Source organism: Dipteris shenzhenensis, chromosome 23 (genome assembly GCF_047967505.1).
Source record: "Dipteris shenzhenensis isolate YYH24624 ecotype China chromosome 23, Dip_SZ_1.0, whole genome shotgun sequence".
Lineage (NCBI taxonomy): Eukaryota > Viridiplantae > Streptophyta > Polypodiopsida > Gleicheniales > Dipteridaceae > Dipteris > Dipteris shenzhenensis.
In genome coordinates, this window is record NC_141618.1 from 53,273,131 (window position 1) to 53,300,364 (window position 27,234).

The window sequence follows — 27,234 nt, forward strand, 5'->3', positions numbered from 1 at the left end:
CCTGTAGAAGTCTCAGCAAAGAAGGGAGAGTCTCTCCAATCTTTGAGAAAAGTAACTCTCCTGGAGGAGGCTGCTCGAGATGATCCTTGCATGGTCGCCCAAATGGCCATCAAAGTGTGTATCGTATCTGTCCAAGTACTGGCCAAGATCTGAGAAGGGTGAACCTGAGAACCCTCCAAAGCCTCAGTGCACCTGACTCTCCAAATGTGCCATGCTGCAATGCTAGCTAGGATCTCCCATGGAGAGTCGACCGAGGAGTGAGCAGCCCTGAAAAGAGTGGCCGGAACATCCTCTAGAGAGCACGACTCCACAAGGTGTCGTCGGATGTGAAGAGCCCAAGAGGAGTCAAGTCTCTCAAAAAATACCTGGGGCCCTGAAAGGTTTTCCAAAGGTCCATGCCTTCAATCTTTGCGGGGAGCCCTTTGTTGCTTCCACCAAGTCTATTGGAGGATCCCAATCCTCTCTTCTCCTCGTTTCCCAAGCACTGGTGCCTGTTTCATTAGGGGATCATACCTTGGTGGTGACCCTTAGTCAGGCAAAAGGGGCTCTCATGGCACCTGCCTTGATGCCCCTATGCCGTTAAGGTCCTCCTTTCCCCAGCAAACAATCAGCAGGTTCAGATTTGCAATTAACGCCATTCAAGGAGGTAGAGTCGAGATGGTCGTTGTGTTTGCAGTTGATGGATGCTAGGATGAAGCCATGTTGCCAGGGTCGGAGCTCTAATCCCAATGTAGAAAAGGGGGTAGGGGCAGTTTAGAGGAAGAGGGTAGAGGAGCGGAAGGGAGGAAGAATGAGGGAGAAAGAAAGAAAGAAAGAAAGTTTATTAGAGTCTTTGGAAGACCGATGGGTCTATGAGACTGTGAAAATCCTGATACAACAAGCTGTGGTAGTGGAGCTACTAAACGAGCATCCATACCAATGCAAAATGCAAAAATGCAGAATGGCAGTACTAAGTCCTAAGTACAACATAGTCATGTCGATGGTCGACTACATATCAATCTCAGCTTCGTCATCAATATCACCATCATCGGCAAGAGCAAGATATCAAGATGGATGAGGCAGTGGAGGCATGAAGTCGGCAATAGAGTGCTATCGACCACTCAGAGGTGCGAACCTGGCACATCTCCTAGTCGTAGCTCTGCGTCTGACCAGGGCTACTATGACCCCCGTCGGTCGGCCTCCAACTCTAAACAAGGAGGGGATGTCCCCAAGTGTGATCTGTGTGTCGACCCTCTGTTTGAGCTGGCAAGTCATAGGCTCCGGGTCACGGTCATGTCGAGGCCTTGTCTCGTGGGGGTCCATGTGATCTAGCGGAAAGAACTCCGTGATAGAGCTCTGAGAGGGATCAGCCGAGAAGAAGTCTACTCCTGTCTCTGTGCTCGAAGTATCCTCTCACGGTGTCTAAGTGCCTCATGAATGAAACCTGCCAAACACCGTTGGTCTGGGTACGAGAGGAAACAGGCCAAAATCCCATAACTATCCCTGAAGAGGCAGTGGAAACGCCCTCAGATCTCATAGTACACAGGACACCTGAAGATGAAATGCTCCTCTGTCTCAACCTCCTGCATGACACACAGTGTGCATATGCGCCTCTCCCTAGATAGTCGCTCTGCTCTGCCGCTCTCGATGCGAAGTCTGTGTAAAGACCCGGAACTGCCCAAGAGAGATCCTCAGCGAGGGGGGTAGGTAAATCTGCGTGTATCCTGGTGGGTCAATGAAACCCTCCCCTGTGAAATGTAAGAAGTGATCTCTGTAGACGCTAAGCTTCACTAGGAGTTCACTCGGTCCCAACCCGGTCCGAAATGTGTGTAGCTGTAGTAGATCCTCACGGATAACTTGGTTGACCTCGTGTGATAAGAGGGGAGAAAACGGAGCATCCATGCTGTACTGGAAGGGAGATAGTCTATCCATGTGGAGCCCCAATTGCTCAAACCATCTCTCTGTACGTGCATACCAGCACCTCTGGTCTCCTCTTGCTCCAAGTGCCATAGAAGAGGATAGAGCTATCCATGGTAGCCTGCTACGTCCAGAGGTATAATCCCCATATTCCCTAACTCGGTACATATCCGTGATGACCTGAAATGCAGCATCTAGCTGTAAAGGGGGTGACCCAAACTCACCCTGAATGATCTGGTGAGGAACGGATGACTTACCACGAATCATCCGTGATAACATGAGAAGCTGTAGCCACTCCACACGGGCCCACTTTGTATCCGATAAGTCTGGCCCCCAACAAGGGCTGCCGTACATACCCGCTAGGCGGACCAAGGAGTCAAAAAGCAACCCCTTGGTGCGGGGATCCTGAAAGTGCGAGCGGAAGCACTGTCTCTCTAGTTTGGCCAATGAAGCATACCCTCTACTCAAGCGTGCCTGCATCACGGGTCTCATTGTGAAGCTGGGTCCAGAGAAGATAACCCCAAGATAAGTGTATGATGAAACTATCTCAACAGATGACCCCGCAAATGTGAACTGCTCCTAGCGCATGATGGCTCAAGATGTATTGAAGATCATGACCTTGGTTTTACCCAGGTTGACCTTCAAATCATGAGACTCACAAAAGGACCGTAGTGCGTCTAGGTGTCTCTAAAGCCCCTCTGCTGAGGAAGACGAGAGCCACGTCATCTACGTAGAGCAAAATCTAGATCAACGTGCCCGCAAGAGAGCAACCTCCACCCCCTTGTGTCTGCATCACTGTCTCAAGCTCATCAATGTAGAGGCCAAACAAGGTAGGCGACAAAGGACACCCTAGTTTGACCCCGATGGTGCTCATGATCTCGTCTGTCCACTCGGATCCTACCCGAACTCTGCCTGAAACTCTCTCGTAAAGTGCCATGACAGCCCAAATGATCTCCTCGTCATAACCCAAGTCTTGTAGGCGCCGTATGAGGCGGGCTCTCGGAACCGTGTCAAATGCCTTGCGGAAATCCACAAAGCAACAATAAACCCTCTACTTCCGTGACCTCACCTCCTCGATGATACATCTGAGCGTGAGAATGTGGTCCATGGTTCCATGATCATGCCGAAATCCGGCCTGTCCTGGTACTCTAAGTCCTCGACACTCTGCAAGTCTTCTAACCTCGAAGTCAAGTACTGATACATAAATCTTGGACATGACATGTCCAATCATGCCTGTCCTGGCACTCTAAGTCCTTGACACTCTGCAAGTCTGCTAACCTCGAAGTCAAGTACTGATGCATAAATCTTGGACATGACATGTCCATAGTTCTTCGGGCTTATGGGATCCCCTTCCTTGTGGATGGGTGAGATAGTGTTAATGGTCCAAGTGTGTGAAATTCCCAAACAAACAGCTTCATTAAAAAGCTTTGCTAAGATTGGGACTAGGAGGTTAATCCCATATGCAATGAACTCGGTGCATAGCCCCTCATGATCCTTCGCTCGGTCATTATGAAGTTTCATTACGGCATCCTGTACGCCTCCTCTAGTGAAGAGGGTACAGGATGTGGGACGAGGCATGTGTAGGAGGTTAGCGACTGGCTGATTTGGGATGTCATAAAGTATGCGTGCATAATCAAACCAGATCTGAGTGTGTGTGAGTGGCGGAGGGGACCGTCCTTCTAGAAATCTCCGCCATAAGTCTTCGAGTTGTTACTAAACAAAATGTTCAGTAGCTCCTCCTCGTTCGGATGAACAAAGTCTAGTTTCTTCCTCCATACCAGTCTACGGTATTCGCGTAGCGTATCTGGTGCACTTGAAAGACTGTTTTTGGTTTCGAATATAAGTTGACGGCTTAAAGCCTTACACTCATCATCGTACCAACTATTACAGAGTACGGTTCCAAGGGAGGAGGGTGGTGGGCAGGTGGAGCGGGTGGTGTGGGGGTAAGCATGAATGGCAGCCTCGTGTAGTGAGCGGGTGACAAGGACAACACGATCCTCTAAAAGGGGTACGAAGTCAATATAAGCAAAAAGTATGTACAAACGGCCAGAGTAAGAAGGTGAGTGATCCCGATCAAAGAGTGGGGTGAAAGGTGCTGTGCGAAGGGAGGTGGAGATGCTAAAGAAAAGATATGTATGATCAGCCCCTGGGGGGAGAGGTGCTACAGTGAAGTGAGTAATCCGAGATGTGAAGATAGGGGATCCCATGCTGTAATCAACACTGGAGCCCCCCCCATGTGGAAAGCATGTGAAACCACTTGAAGCGGGCCATCTGTCAAGACCATTATAGATAATGAGATCATGTCTCCTGCCGAGGTCTAATAGGGCTTGCCCATAAGATGAGAATGGACCTCACCTGTCAGCCGAAACCCGTAGCATACATGCCTCCTCAAGGTCAATATCTGGCAATAGAGTGGAATCATCTCTGAAGTCAAAAAGTGGTCTGAGGGGCCCTTGTCCTCGCGTTGAAGTCCCCCACTAGGAGGACTTCTCCGCAGCTAGAGAAGTCATCGATGGACTGATAAAGGGCAGCAAATGGGGATGTCTCATCATCACCTCGGATATCTCTGGCAAAGTGGGAGGTCTCAGGGGGAAACTAGCAAACTGCGACAAACAAATCCCAGCTGTCCATGTGTCAAATCCGGATCCAAAGAAATCTGGAATGTGTATCTCTCTGCTCTACTGAAATGATCCCCCGAAGTGTGGATCTGAAAAGGACTGCAACTCCACCTAAACCTCGAACTTCTCATGTACCCCTCGTCTCATCTCTGTAGGCTGACTCCCATGTATATCCGCCGACTATTGGAAGAGGGCGCTCTGGACTCTGATGTGTCTCTGTATAAAAGACTATGTCGTGGCCTGTATAGGATTCCGAGAAGTTCCCTGATTCTGACCATAAGATACTATTACAGTTTCAAATGGTGCAGGATAGGGTCTCGGATATATGAGTCTCATAGACCCCGCTTTCCTATATAGAGGAGGGGACAGGTGCCCTACAGGGGCCTGTAAGAAGTCGTCTCTCTCGTACCACTGCCCACTTCCCCTCTTTCCGGGCTTGATCCCGCTGCTGCAGCAAAGAGCGCCTCTCCTCAACCTGTAGAGGTGTGAGGTCCTCATCCATATAGATTGCTGGCTGATCTCAAAGGACTGACCTACGTCGTAGAGCTAAAAGTCGTGCCTGAGTGTCATGGAACCGTATGATCAGGGGTTGCTCTCAGTTGGGATCTCTCTCCACCCGCCATGCCCTCTCTATCCTGTGCTCAGCCACACCCAGGGTAGCGGCCACGAACACAGTCGCATCTACCATCGTTGTAGCCTCAATGCGTGGGATCCCACGTACTCTGATGTTGAGAGTCTTACTGGCTCTCTGCTACTGCTCCATGAGGGTAGCCGAAACGGTTACCCTTGCGGGTTCCCATTTGGCCACATCAACCCATCTGGAAGTCTCCTCAATAGCAAATTGCATGCTCGCAATCTGTGCCTCAACCACCGGGGTACTCCCTGGGGCAGTGTGTATGGCTGTGACCTCCTGTCGCAGCTGCATGATATCATGTCTGAGTCCCTGAATAAGACCCACCTGCTCCCGAATGGCCCTAGCCTGCTCTTGTATGATGCGGCTCTGCTCCTAGTTGAAGCAGACCTGCTCTCGTGCGAAGCGAGTCAGCTCCATCTCACGCTCACGAAAACTATGTATCTCCATGAGCAAGGTCTCACGGGTCTCTAGTGTATCAGCCCACCCATGTCCATGCTGAAACTGTGGTAACTGTGGCATGAAAGTGTGGGACTGAGTCCGAAAACTGGACGGTGACTGGGTGAACTAGGTGAGGAACGGAGATGACAGTGGAATGGATGAGGCAGTCCCAACGGGGTGTGGGAGCGTGGACTGACTGAGAGGGACAGGGGAGAGTGAAGCGTAATGCGGAACAGTGTATGACACCTCCGAAGTAGGGGTCATAAGCGGTGCGAGAGCTGTAACAGGAGAGGAGGGGAAGGGAACAACAACCAGCGCCATGGGCATGAGTATGTCATTGATCGTAGATGTAGAGGGAGCTGAGACTGGAACTAGAGCTAAGCCTGAAGCGGGGGCTGAAGTTGAAGTAGAGATAGAGATAGAGGGAGCTGAGGCTGGAGTTGAAACCGAAACTCAAACTATAGCCAGGATGAGGTTGAGGTAGAGATAGAGGTTGACGAAGCTGAGGCGGGTCCTGCCTTTGCCTTGCTGTCTACCTTGAGTCCCCTTCGGTTGTAACGTGTGTTCACATCCTCCATGCAATCTGCTATTGAGGAGACTTCCAGATGGGTTGACGTAGCCAAACGGGAACCCGCAAGGGTCACCGTTTCGGCTATCCTAATGGAGCAGCAGCAGAGAGCCGATAAAGCTCTCAACATCAGAGTACGCGGGATCCCACGCACTGAGGCTACACCGTTGGTAGATGCGACTGCGTTCGTCCCCGCCACCCTGGGTGTGGCTGAGCACAGGATAGAGAGGGCATGGCGGGTGGGGAGAGATCCTAACCGAGAGCAACCCTTGATCATACGATTTCATGACACTCATGCACAACTTTCAGCTCTACGACGCAGGTCAGTCCTTCGAGATCAGCCAGCGATCTCTATGGATGAGGACCTCACACCTCTACAGGTTGAGGAGAGGCGCTCTTTGTTGCAGCAGCGTGATCACGCCCAAAAGGAGGGAAAGTGGGTAGTGGTACGAGAGGGACGACTTCTTACAGGCCCCCGTAGGACACATGTCCCCTCCCCTACATAGGCAAGCGGGCTCTATGAGACTCAGATATCCAAGACCCTGTCCTGCACCATTTGGAACTATAATGGTACCTTATGGTCAGAACAAGGGAACTTCTCGGAATCCTATACAGGCCACGACATAGTCTTCTATACAGAGACACATCAGAGTCCAGAGCGCCCTCTTCCAATAGTCAGCGGATATACATGGGAGTCAGCCTGGGAGTCAGCCTATAGAGATGAGACGAGGGGTACATGAGGAGTTTGAGGTTCAGGTGGAGCTGCAGTCCTTTTCAAATCCACACTTCGGGGGATCATTTCAATAGAGCAAAGAGATACACATTCCAAATTTCTTTGGATCCGGATACGACACATGGACAGTCAGGATCTGTTTGTCGTAGTTTGCTACTCCCCCTCGGAGACCTCCCACTTTGCCAGAGATATTCGAGGTGATGATGAGACATCCCCATTTGCTGCCCTTCATCAGTCCATCGTTGACTTTTCTAGCCGCGGAGAAGTCCTTCTAGTGGGGGACTTCAACGCGAGGACAAGGGCCCGTCAAGTACCACTTCTTGATTTCAGAGATGATTCCACTCTACTGGCAGATGTTGACCTTGAGGAGGCAAGTATGCTTCAGGCTTCGGCTGACAGGCGAGATCCATTCTCATCCTATGGGCAGGCCCTATTAGACCTAGGCAGGATATATGATCTCATTATCTATAATGGTCTTGACAGATGGCCCCGTTCAGGTGGTTTCACATGCTTTCAACATGGGGGGGGCTCCAGTGTTGTTGATTACATCATGGGATCCCCTGTCTTCACATCTCGCATTACTGACTTCACTGTAGCACCTCTCCCCCTAAGGGTTGATCATACATACCTTTTCTTTCGCATCTCCACCTCCATTCGCACAGCACCTTCCATCCCACTCAGTGCTTACTCCACCTACCACGATATACGCTTTGATCGGGATCACTCACCTTCTTACTCTGGCCGTCTGTACATACTTCTCGCTTATATTGACTTCATACCCCTTTTAGAGGATCGTGCTGCCCTTGTCACCCGCTCACTACACGAGGTTGCCATTCACGCTTTTCCCCACACCACCGGTTCCATCCGCCCACCACCCCCTGGAACCGTACCCTGTAATAGTTGGTACAATGATGAGTGTAAGGCCTTACGCCGTCAACTCAGATTCGAAACCAAAAACAGACTTCCGAGCGCACCAGATACGCTACGTGAATACCGTAGACTGGTACGGAAGAAGAAACTAGACTTCATTCGTCGAAACGAGGAGGAGCTACTGAACATTTTGTTTGGTAACAACTCTAAGGACTTTTGGAGGAGATTTCTAGAAGGACGGTCCCCTCCGCCACTCACTGATACCCAGATCTGGTTTGATTATGCACGCACACTTTATGACATCCCAAATCAGCCAGTCCCTAGCCTCTCACACATGCCTCGTCCCACATCCTGCACCCTCTTCACTAGAAGAGGGGTAAAGGATGCTGTAATGAAACTTCATAATGACCGAGCGAAGGATCATGAGGGACTATGCACTGAGTTCATTGCATATGGGATTAACCTCCTAGCCCCGATCTTGGCAAAGCTTTTTAATGAAGCAGTTTGTTTGGGATTTCCACACACTTGGACCATTAACACTATCTCACCCATCCACAAGGCAGGGGATCCCATGAGCCCGGAGCACTACAGGACCATTATGATTGGACACGTCATGTCCAAGATTTATGCATCAGTACTTGACTCCGAGGTTAGCAGACTTGCAGAGTGTCCAGGGCTCAGAGCAGCAGGACAGGCCGGATTCCGACATGATCATGGAACCATGGACCACATTCTGACACTCAGATGTATCATCGAGGAGGCGAGGTCACGGAAGCAAAGGGTTTATTGTTGCTTTGTGGATTTTCGCAAGGCATTTGACACGGTCCCAAGAGTTCGCCTCATAGGGCGCCTACAGGACTTGGGTTATGACTAGGAAATCATTTGGGCTGTCATGGCAGTTTACTAGAGAGTTTCTGGCAGAGTTCAGGCAGGATCCGGGTGGACAGACGAGATCATGAGTACCGTCGGGGTCAAACAAGGGTGTCCTTTGTCGCCTACCTTGTTTGGCCTCTACATTGACGAGCTTGAGACAGTGATGCAGACACAGGGCGGTGTAGGTTGCTCTCTTGCGGGCACGCTGATCCAGATTTTGCTCTATCCAGATGACGTGGCTCTCTTGTCTTTCGCAGCACAGGGGCTTCAGAGACACCTAGACGCACTACAGTCCTTTTGTGAGTCTCATGATTTGAAGGTCAACCTGGGTAAAACCAAGGTCATGATCTTCAATACATCTCGAGCCATCATGCGTTAGGAGCAGTTCACATTTGCGGGGTCATCTGTTGAGATAGTTTCATCATACACTTATCTTGGGGTTATCTTCTCCGGACCGAGCTTCACTATGAGACCCACGATGCAAGCACGCTTGAGTAGAGGGTATGCCTCATTGGCTAGGCTAGAGAGGCAGTGCTTCCGCTCACACTTTCAGGATCCACGCACCAAGGGGTTGCTTTTTGACTCCTTGGCTTGCCGAGCAGGGATGTACGACAGCCCTTGTTGGGGGCCAGACTTGTCCGATACAGAGTGGGCCAGTGTGGAGCGGCTACAGGTTCTCATGCTATCACGGATGATTCATGGTAAGTCATCCGTTCCTCACCAGAGCATTCAGGCTGAGTTTGGGTCACCCCCTTTACAGCTAGATGCTGCATTTCACGACATCACATATCTGTACCGAGTTAGGGATTATGGGAATTATACCTCGGGGCGTAGCAGGCTACCATGGATAGCTCTATCCTCTTCTATGGCACTTGCAGCAGGAGGCAATCAGAGGTGCTGGTATGCACGTACAAAGAGATGGTTTGAGCGACTAGGGCTCCACATGGTTAGACTACCTCCCTTCCAGTATAGCATGGATGCTCCGTTCTCTCCCCTCTTATCACACGAGGTCAACCAGGTTATCCGTGAGCATCTACTACAGCTACACACTTTTCGGGCCTGGTTGGAACCGAGTGAACTCCCAGTGAAGCTTAGCTTCTACAGAGATCACTTCTTACATATCACAGCGGAGGGTTTCATTGACCCACCAGGATACGCACAGATTCACCTACCCCACTCGATGAGGATCTCTCTTGGGCAGTTCCGGGACTCTTCACACAGACTTCGCATCAAGAGCGGCAGAGCAGAGCGACTACCTAGGGAGCGGCGCATATGCACACTATGTGACATACAGGAGGTTGAGACAGAGGAGCATTTCATCTTCAGGTGTCCTGTGTACTATGAGATCCGAGGACATTTCCACTGCCTCTTCAAAGATAGTTATGAGATTTTAGCCCATTTCCTCTCCTACCCAAACCAGCGGTGTTTGGCAGGTTTCATTCATGAGGCACTTAGACACCGCGAGAGGATACTCCGAGCACGGAGACTTCTTCATCGGTTGATCCCTCTCAGAGCTCTATCACGGAGTTCTTTCAACTAGATCACATGGACCCCAACGAGACGAGGCCCCGACATGACCGTGACTTGGAGCCCGTGACCCAACAGCTCAGATAGAGGGTCGACACACAGATCACACTTGGAGACATCCCCTCCTTGTTTAGAATCGGAGCCCGACCGACGGGGGTCACAGTAGCCCTAGTTAGACGCAGAGCTACGACCAAGAGACATGCCAAGACCGCACCTCGGAGTGGCCGACATCACTGTATTGCCGACTTCATGCCTCCACTGCCTCATCCATCCTGGTATCTTGCTTTTGCTGGGGATGATGGTGATATTGATGATGATGCTCAGATTGATATATAGTCGACCATCGACATGACTATGTTGTACTTAGGACTTAGTACTGCCATTCTGCATTTTTGTATTTTGCATTGGTATGGACGCTCGTTTAGTAGCTCCACTACCATAGCTCGGTTTATCAGGATTTTCACAGTCTCATAGACCCATCGCTCTTCCGAAGACTTTAATGAACTTTCTTTCTTTCTTTCTTTCTTTGATCGATTTGACCTCATTGGTAACCATGTCATGGACTTTGGTTACCAACTGTGGTGCAGGTTCTACTTCCATGTGTATCTGTAGTACTTCATGTATAATGTCTTGTTTGCCATTGTTCTCCATCTCCTTCACTTTCTTCCCCAGAGCTTCAACCATAAGTCTAACCTCCCTTACTTCCTGCTGTAGAAAATATATCAGCTCCTGTGGGTCTGAGCCAACCCTCCTCTTTTAATGCAATGTGTATGGGCTGGTTGTTGCTGCGATGTCGGAGTAGGAGGGTTTTCCGATAGGGGTTGAAACAAAGGGCTCCATGATGGCCTGTGAATAATTGGGGGGCCTCTTGCCATCTCTAACACCCAAGACTGAGCCCAGGGCTCAGCTCAACCTGCGCGCTAAAGATAGGTTGCTCTTAAGCTGATGATGTGTGAAAAGAAGGCTGCTCCCTCCCACGTGACCTGGGTTTGAGACGAACTACTGCTACTGACACTTCCACTGCCACGAGCTAGTACTGGGACTGCCCCTTTGCTGCTGTGTGATGTGCTATTGTGACAACAGCAGCCCCGCTAGGCGGGAGCGGGAAAGGAGATGGGAGGAGCCGGGGGAGCTAGGCGCTAGGCGGGTGACGCAAGCGCAGGTGCAGGCGGGAGGAGCTAGACAACGCAGGGGGGGGGGGAGAGAGAGAGAGAGAGAGAGAGAGAGAAGAAAGAAATTTTACATTAGTCTTCGGAAGACCGATGGGTCTATGAGACTGGAAGAAAACCTGATACAAATCACAGTAAGGGTGGAGCTACTGAAACGAGCATCATCACCTGTGTTGAATCCTAAGTCTACTAATCATACATAATCAAATACATCTGGGTGTAACAATGAAAAGAAAAAGACTGGAGCGGAGCGGAATCCTCCGTATGTCATGTCGCCTGGCTGGTGCATAGCCGATGATGGGACGCTGGTGCCCGTCAAGGGGTGCCGTGCGTCTCGGTCTCTGAGACAAGGCTCGACGCAAGACCAAAGCCACCGTGACTCCCGTGGGACGTATCCAGGGTCTAAACAATGATGGGAGGTCCCCCACAGTGATCTGTGTGTTCCCTCGATGTCTCGTGTGTCGTGCTGCGATCATCGGGTCGGGGTCTCTGTCACGTCTGCGGCTAGAGACTGAACTATCAATGTCACTCGATGGAAGAACTCTCTGATCCTACTCTGAGAGGTGTCTGATGATGTGGCCAAGCCCCCTCGCCCAAGTAAGTACTCTCTGTGTCGGACCCCCTCGTGAATGAAGGCCACGAGGCATATACCTAGATGAATCTAAGAACATTCCCAAACTCATTCTCTAAAAACACAACATAGTGCAGTTTCGATCTCATGATAGTCACTCACAAGGTTGAAAACCATTAAGTCCATCATGCATAGCAGGGACTAGCTACTATGACATCCCCACTGACGTCATCAGCGCCCAACGGTGGGTGTAGACCATAGTATAAAAATATGCTCTCACACATACAAATCCACACACCCACACATACTTGAGCATCCATTTATACAAAGCCTTCGTACTGAGTTTCTGTCGGCACTCCGGAGGTGAAGGGCAGACTCAGCCATGACGAAGGCTAGCACTAAAGGAGAAGGCTAATCAAAAGGTAGTCCAAAATCTCTTCATTCAAGCTACAACTGCTTGTGAAGTCTATAAACGTTTTCATTTTAGTCTCTCCCCAACGAGCATCTAAATCTAAATCTAGCTCATAGGGCAACGCACCATTTAAGATAGAAAGAATTATCACAATAACAGCCGGCCGCAACTTGGATGAAAACTTCACAAGGTGAAACTTGCATGTCCGTTAATACGGCAAAAGCATATACCAGCTCAAGCAATGCTATATGGAACTTCAACGACGCGGCTCTCTCGGATGATGAAAGCTTTACGGCAGCTCTAGCGTGTGTATTATGTCTCAACCCCAGCTGAAAGGTTGCATAAACAACCAAAAGCTACTCTCACCCCCACTCCATTGCACATCGAGCCAACTCGCGTCTTCACCCATCAAGCATTTTTTTCCTTGAAATGAAGATGTTTGTTAAAGCAAGACTAGCTTAAACTCATAGGGAACCAAGGCTCTGATACCAAAATACTAGGTTTGGGGATGAGAGGAGTACACCAAAGCATGGAGTTGTATTGAGAATGCAAGAGTTGTATATGTTATTAGAATAACCAAAATGTTATATCCAATGCCTAGGAGACTAACCCTAATAGTAACCCAAGGGGGAAAGGTGTCCCAAGGCACATTCACACCACACAACTCATAATCTAACAACTCTGGGACAGTCAATACAGTGACAGTACTCACCCATGCATGTGTGTTAACGCATTCTTATTGAGCTCACAGTGTCAGTGCCACATAGAAGTGGACTGAAGCCCTAGCCATTTTATGATGCCACAGGATGGCTTCTCCCTCACACCTCCTCAGTTAGGGTTTGATTCATATGGTTCAATCATTGCTGCATTTTCAGTAGTGTAGCCAGTAATTGTCATTCTCTATGTGCAGCGAGTCAGTTCTTTGTGTGATTCTATCTCAGTGTGGGAGCGCACTTCAATCTAGTAGGCCTCTCCTTTGTATTTTTTCTTAAACATAATGAGATCCATTATCCACCAGATCAGGTTGCAAGGGTTAGCTAGACAGAAACGACCATACAAACAAGCAGTATTTTTATGTATATTTGAATCATCTTGGTTGTTCCTCTTGATTTCAAGTCACAATGCCAAAAGCAAGTAGTGTTAGAACCCATACCGCCCTCAATGCTTTAGCACGAGGTGTAGGAGAGTTTTCCTGCAGACTAACCTGAAAAGAATCAGAAGGAAGGATAAGCATGGCCCCAAAATATAATTCCATAAGCATGATAAATAGTCTGCACAAAAACAATCAAAACATAGTATACCAGCAGCCTTTCCAGGATCCTGTCAAAACCTCGAGCTAGAGGTCTTTGCTGACCTAGCACCGCAGCAATTCGTACAATCACATCCCTTGTAAAAGGAGAGGGAGCAATTCCAAAGCCATGAAGAGAAGCTTGTGATGTCCACCTTCCATGATAGAAGGGGAGATTCTGTTCCCCTTGAGGATCATCCCGATACCACTGCCATAGGTAGAAGCTGCACAAAATTCAGACAAAAATGCATTTAACCCTTTCAGTATGGTTGAAACCAAATGAGTTCAGGATTGAAAGAAAAAAGCAAGAAAGGTCACCTCCGTGCATATGCAGCTGTACTATCATTTGCAGCAGCATCTTGAAGGTAATTCAACAACATCTGTTGAAGAATAGCAGACCCTGTCTTTGGAACTGTGACTTCAGAAGGAATCCGGGACTCAATAACCCCCTTACTGCTTTTATACTTTAATTTACCCTCTGTGGCTCGTGCTTTTAAAAAAGACTCCAAAGAAATGAGTTGCTTTTTACACAGGCAGCAGTGACAAAGCCAACCACGACCAATAAAATCATGTCCTGTGATTCCAACACAGTCACCATGGAACCACTGATGACAGCTATCACAATGGACAATGAGCTTAGAACCTCTTCCCCCACTGCATGCGACACAACTGTCCTTCAATGTGCTACTATCACTTTCCATGCCTTGTGCCTCCTTGAAGACCCATAATTGATCTCTGCTGCATGAAATTTCATCCTGCTTTAGGCGAGCTGCAATCTGACCAAGTAGCTCAATTGCTGTGGCACGGACAATTGCGTCTTTTGATTTCAGGCCTGCAGAGCCAAACAGCAGCACACACAGCACCTGCACAGGAAAGCTGCTGTCATGTGCTCCACCTAAGCCTTCCAATATGTTACATGCATGTGTCTGCTGGTGTATCTTTGAAATAGAATGTGATAGAATTTACCTGAAGCAAAAGGCTTGCAGCTGGAAACTCAGGTGCACTTAACGTCGTCAAAAGATCCACAATTAGGTTCTCCACTAAACCCCTAATATCAGCCCCTTCATGAGCTTTTGGCATGGTCCAACGTTGCAAGACATTTCTCCAAAAATACGTACTAGCATCCATAGCTGGCTCAACACACTTGACTGCATTATTAGATCCATCGCTGGCACCTAAATCAGCATGGGAAACTGTCGGCTTTTCGCAAACCTCTGGAAGTTTCACACTAGATTGAACCAGTTGAAGTAACAAGGCAGTCAACATTTGAATCTGCTTTGGTTCTTCATCTGGCAAATGGTATGTGCGAAGGTTCCGCTTTGAAGATGGAAGTTTCCAAAGCAAAGAAAGGATCTCATCCATTATCATTGTTCTATGTTGTGAGTATGATGTAAACACCTGCAGATGTAATAGAACAATATTTTCACTCAGGCTCTACCACTCCCATGAGCACACTTCAATGACAAGTCTCTGCATACAATTTATTAATCTAACTAAAACAATCACAAAATCTTCCACAAATACGTCTCAGGGAATTGTATTACCGTACACGCAACACCTATTGCTTTTAGCTGTAAGAGCTGTATATTTTCCACTCCAAATGTTGCTAAAACTGTCTTGATTAACTGAAGTACACTACTGTCCATTAATCGCTCAGCAGAAAGTAGATCCTTCATTGAGCCAAGGATACTGCATAGTTTTTGCAGCACACAAGATACCGGACCTGAGACCCTGCAACAGACAAAATCTTTGGCCTTTTAAAAGTAAGAACGTGAACTATCTGCTCTTCTCAAGAATCGGGACTCCTTTCAAGAGTCCATTCAAGAGTCCATACTCTTGTTTTTAAGATGAAGAAACTCAATTAGTTAAACATTATATGGACAAAATCAACAGGGTGGAGAATTTCATCTATCCCTTCAAAGTGCACAATCTTCAAAAGTTATAATACACCACACATGTATCTCTTAATGCTCCTATTGTTAGCCATACTTTTCCCTTCTCTCACAGGTTATTTACTATTGGAAGACTTTTCTTGTCATCTATTAAGCCACTGAGCAATAACATAGGCAACACATGGCAGAAATTAAACCCTCAATAGCGAAGCCACAAACGTGCCTCCCCAACCCCCAAAATTTGTAAAAGGAAATGCAGCCTTTCATGGGCACAGATTTCAATCTGTGACACCTCCATTTGCACTAGCCTTCTAAATATAAGCTGCGCCTACGATATATAAACAAGCAATTGTAGATGTTCATGAGCATCTTGTGTCTCTTTTTCACAAGCAGAAAAATCGTGGAAAATGAAACATATAAATCAATGGAGGCTTAGCAACAACATTACCAATTCTTAGCTTATGTTAGAGTGACCAGGAATGACATATAGAAAATACAACACTCAACACTCACTTATTTATATTTGCCCGCTTAACCTTGTGTCCTTTACTCTTTCGACGACCTTTCTTTGCTGATCCCGTTCCATTATCCATGTCGATATCATCATCCTCTAAATCTGCTTTCAAATACAACACACAGTATCATCTTTTGCATGTAATATTTACAAGAACTGCAGCTCTTAGACATGCAAGAAAGTTCCCTGATACTTACCGTCCTCCATCTCACCACCTTTGTGAAGCTGTCTATACAAGGGATCATATGCTGTGAAAATACTGTGTACAATTTGATACCGGGAGAATTCTATTATTCTATCTATAATCTGCAAGACAAATGAAAGTTTCAGAGTTGGTGTCAAATTCAGGCTAGCATGTTCACAGGATTCACACATCAGGCTTGTATACAGAAACAGGGATCGTCATGCTCACACAATCAATTGTTACTAAACATATACTACAAAACTATGTGACACCACATTCCCTGCCATACCTCCTCCTTGTAGACTTGTTTTGGCATCTCCGGATGTGTCATGATCATAAGAGATGTTTGAACAGCCTCCAAAGCAGACATAATCACTGTGAAATTTTCTGACTCGTTCTGGAAGCAGCATTTAAAACAGCACAAGCATCAGAGATCTGCAAAGTAAGATATTACAAGTTGCAAACAAAATGGTGAGCATTGACATCTTGCGTTAACAGGAATGTCTGTAATCTGTAAGCCAAGAGCATTCTCAGAAAGCACATTCTGGCTTCCCAAATTCATTCACTGAAACTACACAGAATCTCTACACATAGAAGAAAATAATTTGCAAGAAAACATGCAGCTACCAAAAAATGCTATTTTGACACGATTAGTATGTCAGAAGGATTTGGACCCAGGCTTCTACACTAGAGACAACGTTAGGGTGTGAAAGTCGAAGGAGATCAATACCAAAATGTTGAAAGGATATCAAAAGATAAGACAAAGCTAGGGCTTGCAGAAGTTGCACAATGGCAAAATCAGTACTAGGTGCCTATTTGCCTAAACTCAAAGAAGCTTCCAATACATTATTTCATCATCATTCAAACCTACAGGAGCACCTAGTATACAATGGATATATATGGGCAGGATGCATGATCTGATCAGATACAATAGTTTAGAGCAATGGCCATCTATTGATAGGCTCACTTGTTTCACACATGTTGGAGGAACAAGCGTAGTTGACTATATCATGGGATCCCCTACCTTCGCCTCTCACATCACAGATTTCTCAATTCCCCAACCCCCCTGGAGCTGATCGTACATACATGTTCTTTAGCTTATCCATCCCTCTCCCACCACAAAGCAGATCATGTCCCACTTTGTCACTCCTCAGCAAACTTGTATACACTTGCTTGGTAATTTTTCTTTTACATTTCAATTTTAATAGCATGTTTTGCAAAAAGTAGATGAAAGTTTTCCTGCAGTTTCAATTAGGTCATGGGGGCTAGGTCTAGCATTTGAGGGTGAACCCCCTTGCCTGAGGTTATGGGCATTATTGACCCACAAGAGTGATGCCTTCTCTTTGAGAAAGGACATCAAGAAATCACACCCCACCTGAGTACCCATCTTTGGGACCAATCAAATCCACAGATTGCAGACCAACCTAGCTACCATCCAAGAGAACGTTTTTAGGGCCTTGGGTGTGAGCCAGGAAACACAAGATAAGATGCCAAACAAAACAAGCCTTTAGAGTACGTCAATGTATAGAACTACCTGCTAGGACCCCAATGGTGAAGTCAGAATTCAATTCTGACAACTTTGAAATTTTAGGGTTTTTGGGTGACACGTGGCAGGCTGAGGTGGCAGCAGGGCCAGCTGGTCCAGCCACTTGGCCATAGGAAGAAGTGTAGGAGTGGGGTAAGTGTAAGGAGGAGTGGGGCAAGTGTAGGAGGAATGGGACGAGTGTAAGGGCTAAAAAGGTGGGCTGATCTCCTTGCCATCTTTGGGGATTGTGGGCTGGGACTATAAAAGAAGGCCTTCCCTCCCTCACTCTTCACAAAATCCCATGTCCCTCCTCCCTCCTTGGTGCACCCTCCCTTCTCCATCTTGGTGCAGCCAGCCTCTCTCCAGGCCCTCTTGGTGGTGCAGCAGGCTTTCTCTCTCTGCTGCCAGTCTCTACAGCAGATTTTCTCTCTCTACAATTTCAGATGGAAGAAATCTCTACTTTTCTTCACCCCTGGAGCAGCAGCAGCATCCCTTTCTCTTCCCCCTAGCATTCTCTCTCTTCTGCCAGTCTCTGTTTCTCTACAGCAGATTCTCTCTCTACAGTTTCAGACTTCTCTCTCTGCAGAAATCTCTCCTTTTCTTCACCCCTGGAGCAGCAGTAGCATCCCTTTCTCTTCCCTTTGCCTATTCCAGCAAGAGGGGCTGCAATTTCACCAAGGACTCCGTAACCAAATGGACCACAAGTACAAGGAGGGTTTGAGTCTGATATTTGTTCATTCCTGCATTGATTTCTCTCTCTTTCCTAGAGATCTAGTATGTGCAACTAATGTGGGACGAAGTTGTGATTATGCAGGCATCCTCCTTGCAAATTGTGGTGCCCAGGGAGTCTGGTTCACTCTAGTTGCAGCATTGAGTCATTCCTAGTGTTCGTACTTCCACTCACATTTTCAGGATCCCAAAACCAAGTCTCTTCTCTTTGACTCACAGTTCGGCCCAACAAGGATGTATGATAGTCCCTTCAGGGGGGAAGACTTATCAGAGATAGACTAATCCACACAGAGAGACTTCAGGTTCTGCTTCTTACTCAAATGATCCATGCAAGCCATTAGTCCCACATCAGATCATATTAGCAGAGTTTGGGATTACGCCTTCATAGGCTTGATGCAACCTTCCAGGTGGTCACTTAGCTCCATAGGGTCAAGGACTATGGTACCACAACATCCAGATGACGTAGATTGCATGGCTAGCCCTAACTTCATCTACGGCATTGGAGGAGGAGGGGGATCTAAGGAGCCGGTATGCTCGGACATGCAGATGGATTGCAAGCTTGGGACGACAGGGACAGATTCCCACCGTTTCAGTAAAGCCTTGATGCTCCATCCATTCCCCTCGCCTTTCAGAAGGTGAACCAGCAGATCATCAGAGTGGATCTCTTGCAACTTCGCACATACAAGACCTTGTTAGCACCTACTGAGCTTTCAGTAAAACTCTGCTTCTACAGAAATCATTGCTTGCGGATCTCCAAGGAGGGGTTAACCAAACCAACGGGCTACACACAAATCCATCTCCCGTGTGTGCTTAGGATCTCGATCAGCAATTCCATGGTGTTGCTGGCCCACTTCCCAAAAACATAAAAGGAGCTTCAGCTGTACTTAACACTAGTACAAGTATACATCTTTCATCGAGTGTTTGTACCTCCTAAGCATCAGCTTGAAAGCTGTACATGCAAGAGGGGCAGCCATTCTAGCCAGCCCACGTGGGAGCTACCAATTCCCAAGCCCACTTCATGTAAGAGGGACCTTCTCCTTTACCCCCATTTCTGTGTTTCCTGCTAATTCTTGCTATTCCCAGGTGTTCTAGTCCCCTAAACTAGTAACAGATAGCAGATTTAGGGATCTATCTAATCGAGATGCGACGACACAGAGAGACACTACTACAACAGATTAGACAACAACAGCAGGCATTGATAGCACCACAGGATGCTGAGATAGACTGATCACAGTGCATTGAGGATCGCCATTGGACAGATGCAGGTCTCGTCACATCAGATGGGGATCGACGCAAGGAGAGTTAGCTACGTCAAAGGTTGTTGCTTCACCAATCCACTCTTGCATAGGCTGTCACTCTTGCAACTTACAAATTTTGGCTCCTCTTTTCCGCAGGAGGAGTAGATGGAATTTTATCATCTCGATTTGCCTAATTACCTTCCTTTGATTGAACGTCGGTTCTTCTTCTTCTTCTTACCTGATTGCATTTCTTTTGGTACCATCTCTGAGAGAAATGGGAAGCCCACGCATCTCTAGTAACGACACTAACAACTCCAAATTCTAAGACCATTAACAACATCCCACTTGTTAGCTCCAGTTTTTGCTTTGAGATTTTAAGACTTTATATATATAGCTTAGTTTCGCATAGTCCTCAGTAGGGGCCCTAGAGCGTTCTTTGCTTCAGCCCTTTGTGGCTTGTATGAGTTTCTTTCCATCTGCTGTAATTTGTCCCATAGGCCCGTGAGGCCTCCCGCGGACGTTAATACATCTTTCTTTCTTTCTTTCTCAGTCCACGAGCATGCAGGGTTACTGCTTGAGTGAGAGAGATGAACTAAGAGAAACGCGGACTCACTGAGAGAGTCGAGTGAAAATTGAGAGATGAAGTGCTGAAATATAAACTGAAATAAACTGTTGAAATAGACTGCCCAAACCTCGACCTTGTTTGCTGTCCAAACCCACTTGTGTGCTGCGTGTAGATGCTGCCAGGAATTGTGATCTACTGGAGGAGGATTCGATGCTCTTTGGACCAGTATGGCATTGCAAGGGGGCTAGAAGTTGGAACAAGGCTCGAAGTGGCTGGAACTGAATGAGGAAAAGGGGCAGCAAAGGGCCCTCTGACTAATCAGCTAGTTTGATCGACTGGCCAGTCAGGTTGACCAACCCAATGGTCACGTCAATCGACCTACTTGGTCGGGTCAGCCTCACCCAACTTGGTCAGCTAACTTGAGGCGACCCAACTGACCCTTGATTGGGCTGCTGGAAGGCCTTCAGATGGCAGCCTTTTGTCTGTCTTTTTTAACTAACCTGTTGCTAACTTATCCCTAACTATTAGGCTGACTTCTAACTACATCCCTAGGGCTCCAAGCTGATGTATTGTCACATGGGCATCCACAACCAGTGGCATGCTGCCTACATGCTGCAGCACCATCAAATACTCCGAGCAGCCTTAGAAGACAAGGCAGGTCAAAAAACACATAGTTGACTTTTGTCCAAAAAGTCAACGGATTGACTTTTTGGTCAATGTTGATTTTTAACCAAACTGGTCAACAGACGGCGTTGACCAGCCGATTAGTCGACCAGGGGCCGGCCAATCTGCCCTGAAAGCCTATATAAGGCAGCCCCCATGGGCCTCATTCTTCATCTACCTTTAGAGCTCCAACCTTCAACCAGCAGCAGTTCTACAGGCCAGGATCGAGGTAGGAGAGTCTACAGCAATCCAACAAGCTCTTACAGGTCTTTCTTAGTGTTCCCTCAGCCGGTTTAGTCAGGTACAGTAGCAGACAGGGACTAACCCATAGCAGCCCTCCGTTCCATCGCTTTACCCCTCTGTATAGTAATGCTCCTTTGTATTTTGTAGTTAGGGTTTATTCCCTTCACACAGTTCTTATTCTTTCATCGTATTCAGCTCTATGAAACAGACAAATATTCAGTAATTTATTCCCTCTTCGGAGGCCCCTTTTACATTCCTCGCTTAGAGTCTCTCACTCACTCTACAGTTCCACATGTGTTGGGAAATTCGTTTTTACCCAGGGGCCAGTTTCAAGTGATCCACGGCCTCCAAGGGAAATTCGTTTTTACCCAGGGGCCAGTTTCAGGTGTTCCAGAGCCTGCCAGGGAAATTTGTTTTAACCCAAGGGCCAGTTTTAGGTGTTCCAGAGCCTGCCAGGGAAATTCGTTTTTACCCAAGGGCCAGTTTCAGGTGATCCAAAGCCTACCAAGTAAATTCGTTTTTACCCAGGGGCCAATTTCAAGTGTTCCAGAGCCTGCCAGATAATTCGTTTTTACCCAGAGCCAGTTCCAGGTGATCCACGGCCTACCAGAGCAAATCACAATTGATCCAGGAGTCTGTTGCAGGTGGCGATTTCTGCCAGGGTGTCTGTTCCAGTTTGCGATTTGCTTTTGGGCTCTTCCAAGCTGTTCCAGGTGCTTGCGATTGGTTCTAGGGCTGTTCCAGGAGTTCTGGAACTAACCAAGCTGCTCCGGGTGAACTGCAACTTGCTTTTTTCAGGCTTTCAGGCTCTGCAGGAGATTTAGACCTGATTTTCTAGAGCTTTCTGGGTTTGTGACTGGTTTCGGTATCTTTCCAGGCATGGGTGTTCTATTCTAGGCTGCTTCTGGGCTGTGCTAGGGCGGAATCAGCTTATCTCCGCAAGATCTAGGGTTTTCCAGCCAAGGTGACCTTTCTTCTGTGGATTCCGAGTAGAAGAAGGCTTGTCTTTGCCTGGTTTTGCCGTTTCCTGATTGGTTGCTGGTTAGTTATTGCGTTTGGGTTTCTTTCCTCGCGAAGAAGGGTTGATTTATGCTGTTGGGCAGTGGCCAGGGAGGCTATAGATTGAAGAAACTCGCTGGGAAGTGTTTGGTTGTTTGATTGCACCAGAGTTCAGCTGTTGAGGGCTTTGTCTTGCAGTTGTTCAGCCGTGTTTGGCTGCTTGGGCACTTGGATGTGCGATTGCAGGAGTGGTTCAAACAGTGGATGCTATTGGGGTCTCTGTTGCATACTTTGGTTGGCTGAGGATATAGGATTGTCTAGTGATTGGATGTTGTTCACCGTTTTAACTTGAGCAGGGAATTACAGGGTGGGCTGGACGGGGAGTCTGCGGGCGTTGGTTTGCCTGTGGTGCAGCTTCCCAGAGACCTTTGTAATCAGCCGCTTGGCTTCAAATGAATGTTAAATAAATACCGCAAGGAGCGCCAACGTTTGGGACCAATCGGTGTCTTGTTTCTGAGTAGGAGCGCTCTAGCTCCAATGTGATTTGTTCTGTGGTGCATATTTACTTGTCTATTTACTGTGTATGCTGTATTTAAGTGGATCCTACCACCCTTTACGTTGTTGAGGCTGGTTTCACGTGGGCTGGCTAGCATGGATGCTAGATGCTGTCCTCCTTGCATGTACAGCTTTCAAGCTGATGCTTAGGACGTACAAACACTCAATGAAAGATGTGTACTTGTATGAGTGTTGAATGAGAATGAAGAATAGCTGAAGCCCTTTTTATATTTTTGGGAAGTGGGCCAGCAACACCATTGCTTATGGGATAAGTACAACAGGCTGCCACATGGCAAACCCCCTAGAACCCCTATTAAAAGTACAAGAGAGTACCAAAGTATTTACAATGAATGGGACCCCGATTTTAAGGTTAACTGAGCCCATTTAAGTGGCTAATGCTATCGCTAGTGTACCCTACTATTACAATCCTCCCATACTTATAGAAATTTTGCCCTCAAAATGAAGACAAGTAATTTAAGTAGCTGGAAAGAAGAGTGCAAAAGTACTCTGGCCTGGCATGAACAGAGAGGGCTTCAATTCAGCTCAGTAGTTCTGGGAACCGCTGCAAAATACTGCCAGGCTGCCATGTGGATTCCTCCTCTGGTAAGCCCTCCACTTGATGTAGTGCTCCACCAACACCTTGTCCTGAGGATTTTATCCCTGTAGCCCAATATCCTTTTTGGAAAATACTCTATCTGGCCAGATTCATCCATGGGAGGTAACTCTATGACAACTGGAATTTCTGCCCCCCTATGCTTCTTCAGCAAGGATACACAGAATACATTATGAATTCTGGTGGTAGGAGGCAGGTCCAGCTGGTAGGCTAAGTCGCCAACCCTTGTTAGAATTTATATGAGCCAGCTTGGTGTTAATGTCCCCCTTCAATGAAGCATACTTGTGTGGTATACCCAATCCCCCTCCTCAAATTCCACATGCCTTCTCTTCTGGTCTGCATATTCCTTCATCGTGGATTGTGCCCTCAGAAGGTTATCCTCCGCTAGGTGTAAAATGGCTTGCATTCTGTCCACTTCATCCCACGCATGCTGATTGAGAAGAATCTGATATCTGATGGTGGAAGGGAATTAGAGGTGTGCTTTATGGAATTGTAGAAAAATTCTGCCAAACACAACCACCTATCCCAAGACTTTCATGTTTCAAAACAAAAGTGTCTCAGAGACTACCCAAAATTATTAAGCCTTTCTAATTGGCCATCTGTTTGGCTGTGCTAGGGGCCAATTTAGTCCCTATTTGGGAGAAGAGCTCCTTCCAAAAACCACTCATGAATTTTACATCCCTATCACTCACAATCTCGAGTGGAAGGACATGCAACCTGAATATATTCTCCACAAAGTGGTTGGCCACTTGTGAGGAAGTATAAGTGGTTTTGGTAGAATGAAGTAGGCTTTCTTGGTAATCCTAACCACAACCACAAAGATACTATTCCATCCCTTGGTTGTAGTGGGCAAACCTCTAATAAAATCCATGCTGATGTGTGTCCACTTGCCCTCAGGGATGGGTAGGGGATGTAAAAGACCTGCAGATGAGTGTTCTCAGTCCTATTTTGCTGGCAATGCTCACAATTCTTGACATACTTCATTACATCGTTCCACAAACCTTTCTAATAGAAGCTTTGCTTAACCCTTTCATAGGACTTGCCCAGCCCAATGTGTCTTGCCATAGGAGAGCTATGTAACTCAGCCAAGATCTGATTTTTAACTGAGGAATGAGGAACCAAACAGACCCTATCCAAGTACCAAAGGAGTCCATTCTTTAAGGCATATTGTGGATAGTCCATACAAGAGGGATCTTGAAGAGCCATAAACATAGCAGCTGACTCGGGATGTTCCAAATACTCTCCTGAATATCATGGATCCAGTCCTTATAGATGGTGGAGACTGCGTAGCATTGGCATGCCCACAACCTAGAAAGTGCATCCACCACCACATTCTCTTTCTCCCTCTTAAATTCAATGTCATAGTCATAGCCTTGAACAAATTCCAGCCACATCCTTTGCCTTGGGGTGAGAGTACTCTGAGATAGAAAATATCTCAATGACTTATGATCAGTTCTTAATTTAAAGTGGCTGCCCTATAAGTAATGGTGCCATTTCTTAATGGCATGTACAATGGCAAGCATTTCCTTATCATGAGTGGGGAAAATAAACACCTTATACTCAGCTTCCAACTTTCATATGCAATGATACCATGGCCTTATATGCCCTTCCCACTAGCATCAGCCTCAATGAAGAAAGGTTTTGAAAAATCTGGGCATGTCAAAACGGGTGCTGTTATGAGAGCTTCCTTGAGATCATTGAAAGTTGCTTAGGCAGATGGACTCCATGCAAAAGCTCCTTTCTCTTTAGCAAATCTCTAAGTGCTGCAGCTCTCTTGGCATAATGTCTAATGAACCTTCTGTAAACAAAGGTTGAGCCAAGGAAGCCCCTGAACTGTGTGAGTGTAGAGGGGGTTGGCCATTGTTTACCCACCTGCACTTTAGTTGAAACCAGCCTCAACAACGTAAAGGGTGGTAGGATCCACTTAATTACAGCACACACAGTAATTTGACAAATGAATATGCACCATAGATCAAATCACAGGGGAGCTAGAGCGCTCCTAATCAGAAACAAGGACACCGGTTGGCCCCAAACGTTGGTGCCCCTTGCGGTATTTATTTAACATTCATTTGAAGCCAAGCGGCTGATTACAAAGGTCTCTAGGAAGTTGCACCACAGGCAAACCAATGCCCACAGACTCCCCGTCCAACCCACCATGTAATTCCTTGCTCAACTCCAAATGGTGAAACGGCATCCAGTTACAAGTCAACGCTGTATCCTCAACCAACCAAAGCATGCAAGAGAGAGACCCCAAAAGCATCCACTGTATGTGCCACACCTGCAATTGCATAGCAGCCAATGATGCACGACATAGACCACTTCCAAGAATTGCGCATTCCGAACCAAGGTCTACGGGAACTCATTCTCTTTTTGCGAAACCACATGACACAAAAGAGCATTCCCATCTTGTCGAATCCTCGTGACAAGAATAACATGCATATTTTACCGAAACCTCATGGCAAAAAAACATTCTTATTTTTGTTGAAACCTCATGACAAAAGGGCATCCAAAAGTAGCAAGGAAAACACCATCTTGCAAACCGTATAACATACATCATCCAGAATCAGATGCCAAAAAGAGTGGCAAACTCTGCCATACAAAATTCTTTTTACAAGTACATGTATACGGCGCTATACAAAACCAGTCGTAAACAACCCGCTATGGAATTAGGAACTCTTGCCCTTCGGAACATTCAGTGGCTCATCCGTGTCACTAGCCGGCTCCTTCCTCTTAACAATCTCTAGACCAATGTCCCGCCTCTTTGCAAATAAAACATTTGCCACCTTCATATAAAGCGTGCCGTTCCTCTAGAGACAAACGATTGCGTTCATCCTTTTGACGATTAGCTTTTCTATCTATCCGATGAAGGACAAGAGGAAAAATGGAGCTTGTGGGTATAAGTCTGATATCATGCTTCTAACCACCTTTGAACCCAGAAGTCCTCCCTTGCATCAAAGCATATGCTGTGCTAGCATTCTCGATAAGCTGAGACATATTGGACACTTTAGTCTTTGTGCAGTAGTCTCTAAACTCCTTAGGCAGCCCGCAGTAATATTTCTCAACCTGCTCCATGAAAGGAACAATCCGGTAGGAGCTAACAGGCAACAAAGCCGCCCAAAACTTGCTGTTATACTTCTCAAAATTACGGCAATAATTGGAATTCGGCTCATGCCAAGCAGCCATGATATCCACCTCAAAAGTCACGGTAAGCCACGCACCTGAAAACACCTGCTTGAAACCTACCCACATGTTTGGTGCGGTGTTTTGCATGAGCATAGTGGTCCACCATTGAAGTGTTGGAAAGGTCACCTCCCCATCTGTAAGCCCCCAAATGAGGAGAGCATGGGGGAGGGAGACCTGGGGCAAGGTATGCCCAGAGAAAGGGGACATCCACAATACGGATCAGTACGGGCTGCTGCAGGGCAGTGTACGGAAGGTGTGCAAGGTGCGCCAGAGTCCGGACAAGGGCTGAACAGAGGCGGAACAGTAGCAGCATGGAGTCGCACTGTTGCAGCAGGTATTGGGCAGGTCTATGGCCTGCAAGCAGGGCTGGCAGGTGGCGGGGTAAGCAGTCCAAAGGGGCTGGGCCCTGCATGGAACAAAGGGCCCTAAATAGGGCTGGATAGGCAGCCAACCAGCCAACGAACTGATCAGTTGGTTAGGGCTGCTACAGACCAGCCAGTCGGCCCAATTAGGGCTGGCTGGTCGGTTGGTTCTAGAGGGCCTTGTGCCCTATATAAGCAGGGCCTTTGTGCCCTCATAACTCATTCTCTAAAGCAGCCAACCACCAGCAGATTGAAGCAGCAGGAGGACCTTCCTTGGGCCTACATCACAGGAGGTGAAGGAGGCACATAGAAGCTGCAGACAAAGCTGAGAAAGGGCTGCCTACCTAGGCTGATCTACATGCAGTAAGGTAG

At 47.3% G+C, this 27,234-nt stretch overlaps 1 protein-coding gene across 3 annotated transcripts in view; it reads right to left on the reverse strand.

Annotated features, from left to right (window-relative positions):
- The window catches only part of EMB2773 (PHD finger family protein), a 111,992-nt gene that overhangs the window by 51,844 nt on the left and 32,914 nt on the right, over window positions 1–27,234 (reverse strand). For all 3 annotated transcript variants that reach the window (XM_087394055.1, XM_087394054.1, XM_087394053.1), the window contains exons 6-13: window positions 16,477–16,584; window positions 16,201–16,309; window positions 16,003–16,105; window positions 15,142–15,328; window positions 14,564–14,995; window positions 13,916–14,460; window positions 13,611–13,821; window positions 13,463–13,513 (exon numbers count right to left, since the gene is read on the reverse strand). In XM_087394055.1, coding sequence (XP_087250181.1) covers window positions 13,463–13,513; window positions 13,611–13,821; window positions 13,916–14,460; window positions 14,564–14,995; window positions 15,142–15,328; window positions 16,003–16,105; window positions 16,201–16,309; window positions 16,477–16,584 — 1,746 coding nt within the window. The remainder of the gene's footprint in view (window positions 1–13,462; window positions 13,514–13,610; window positions 13,822–13,915; window positions 14,461–14,563; window positions 14,996–15,141; window positions 15,329–16,002; window positions 16,106–16,200; window positions 16,310–16,476; window positions 16,585–27,234) is intronic.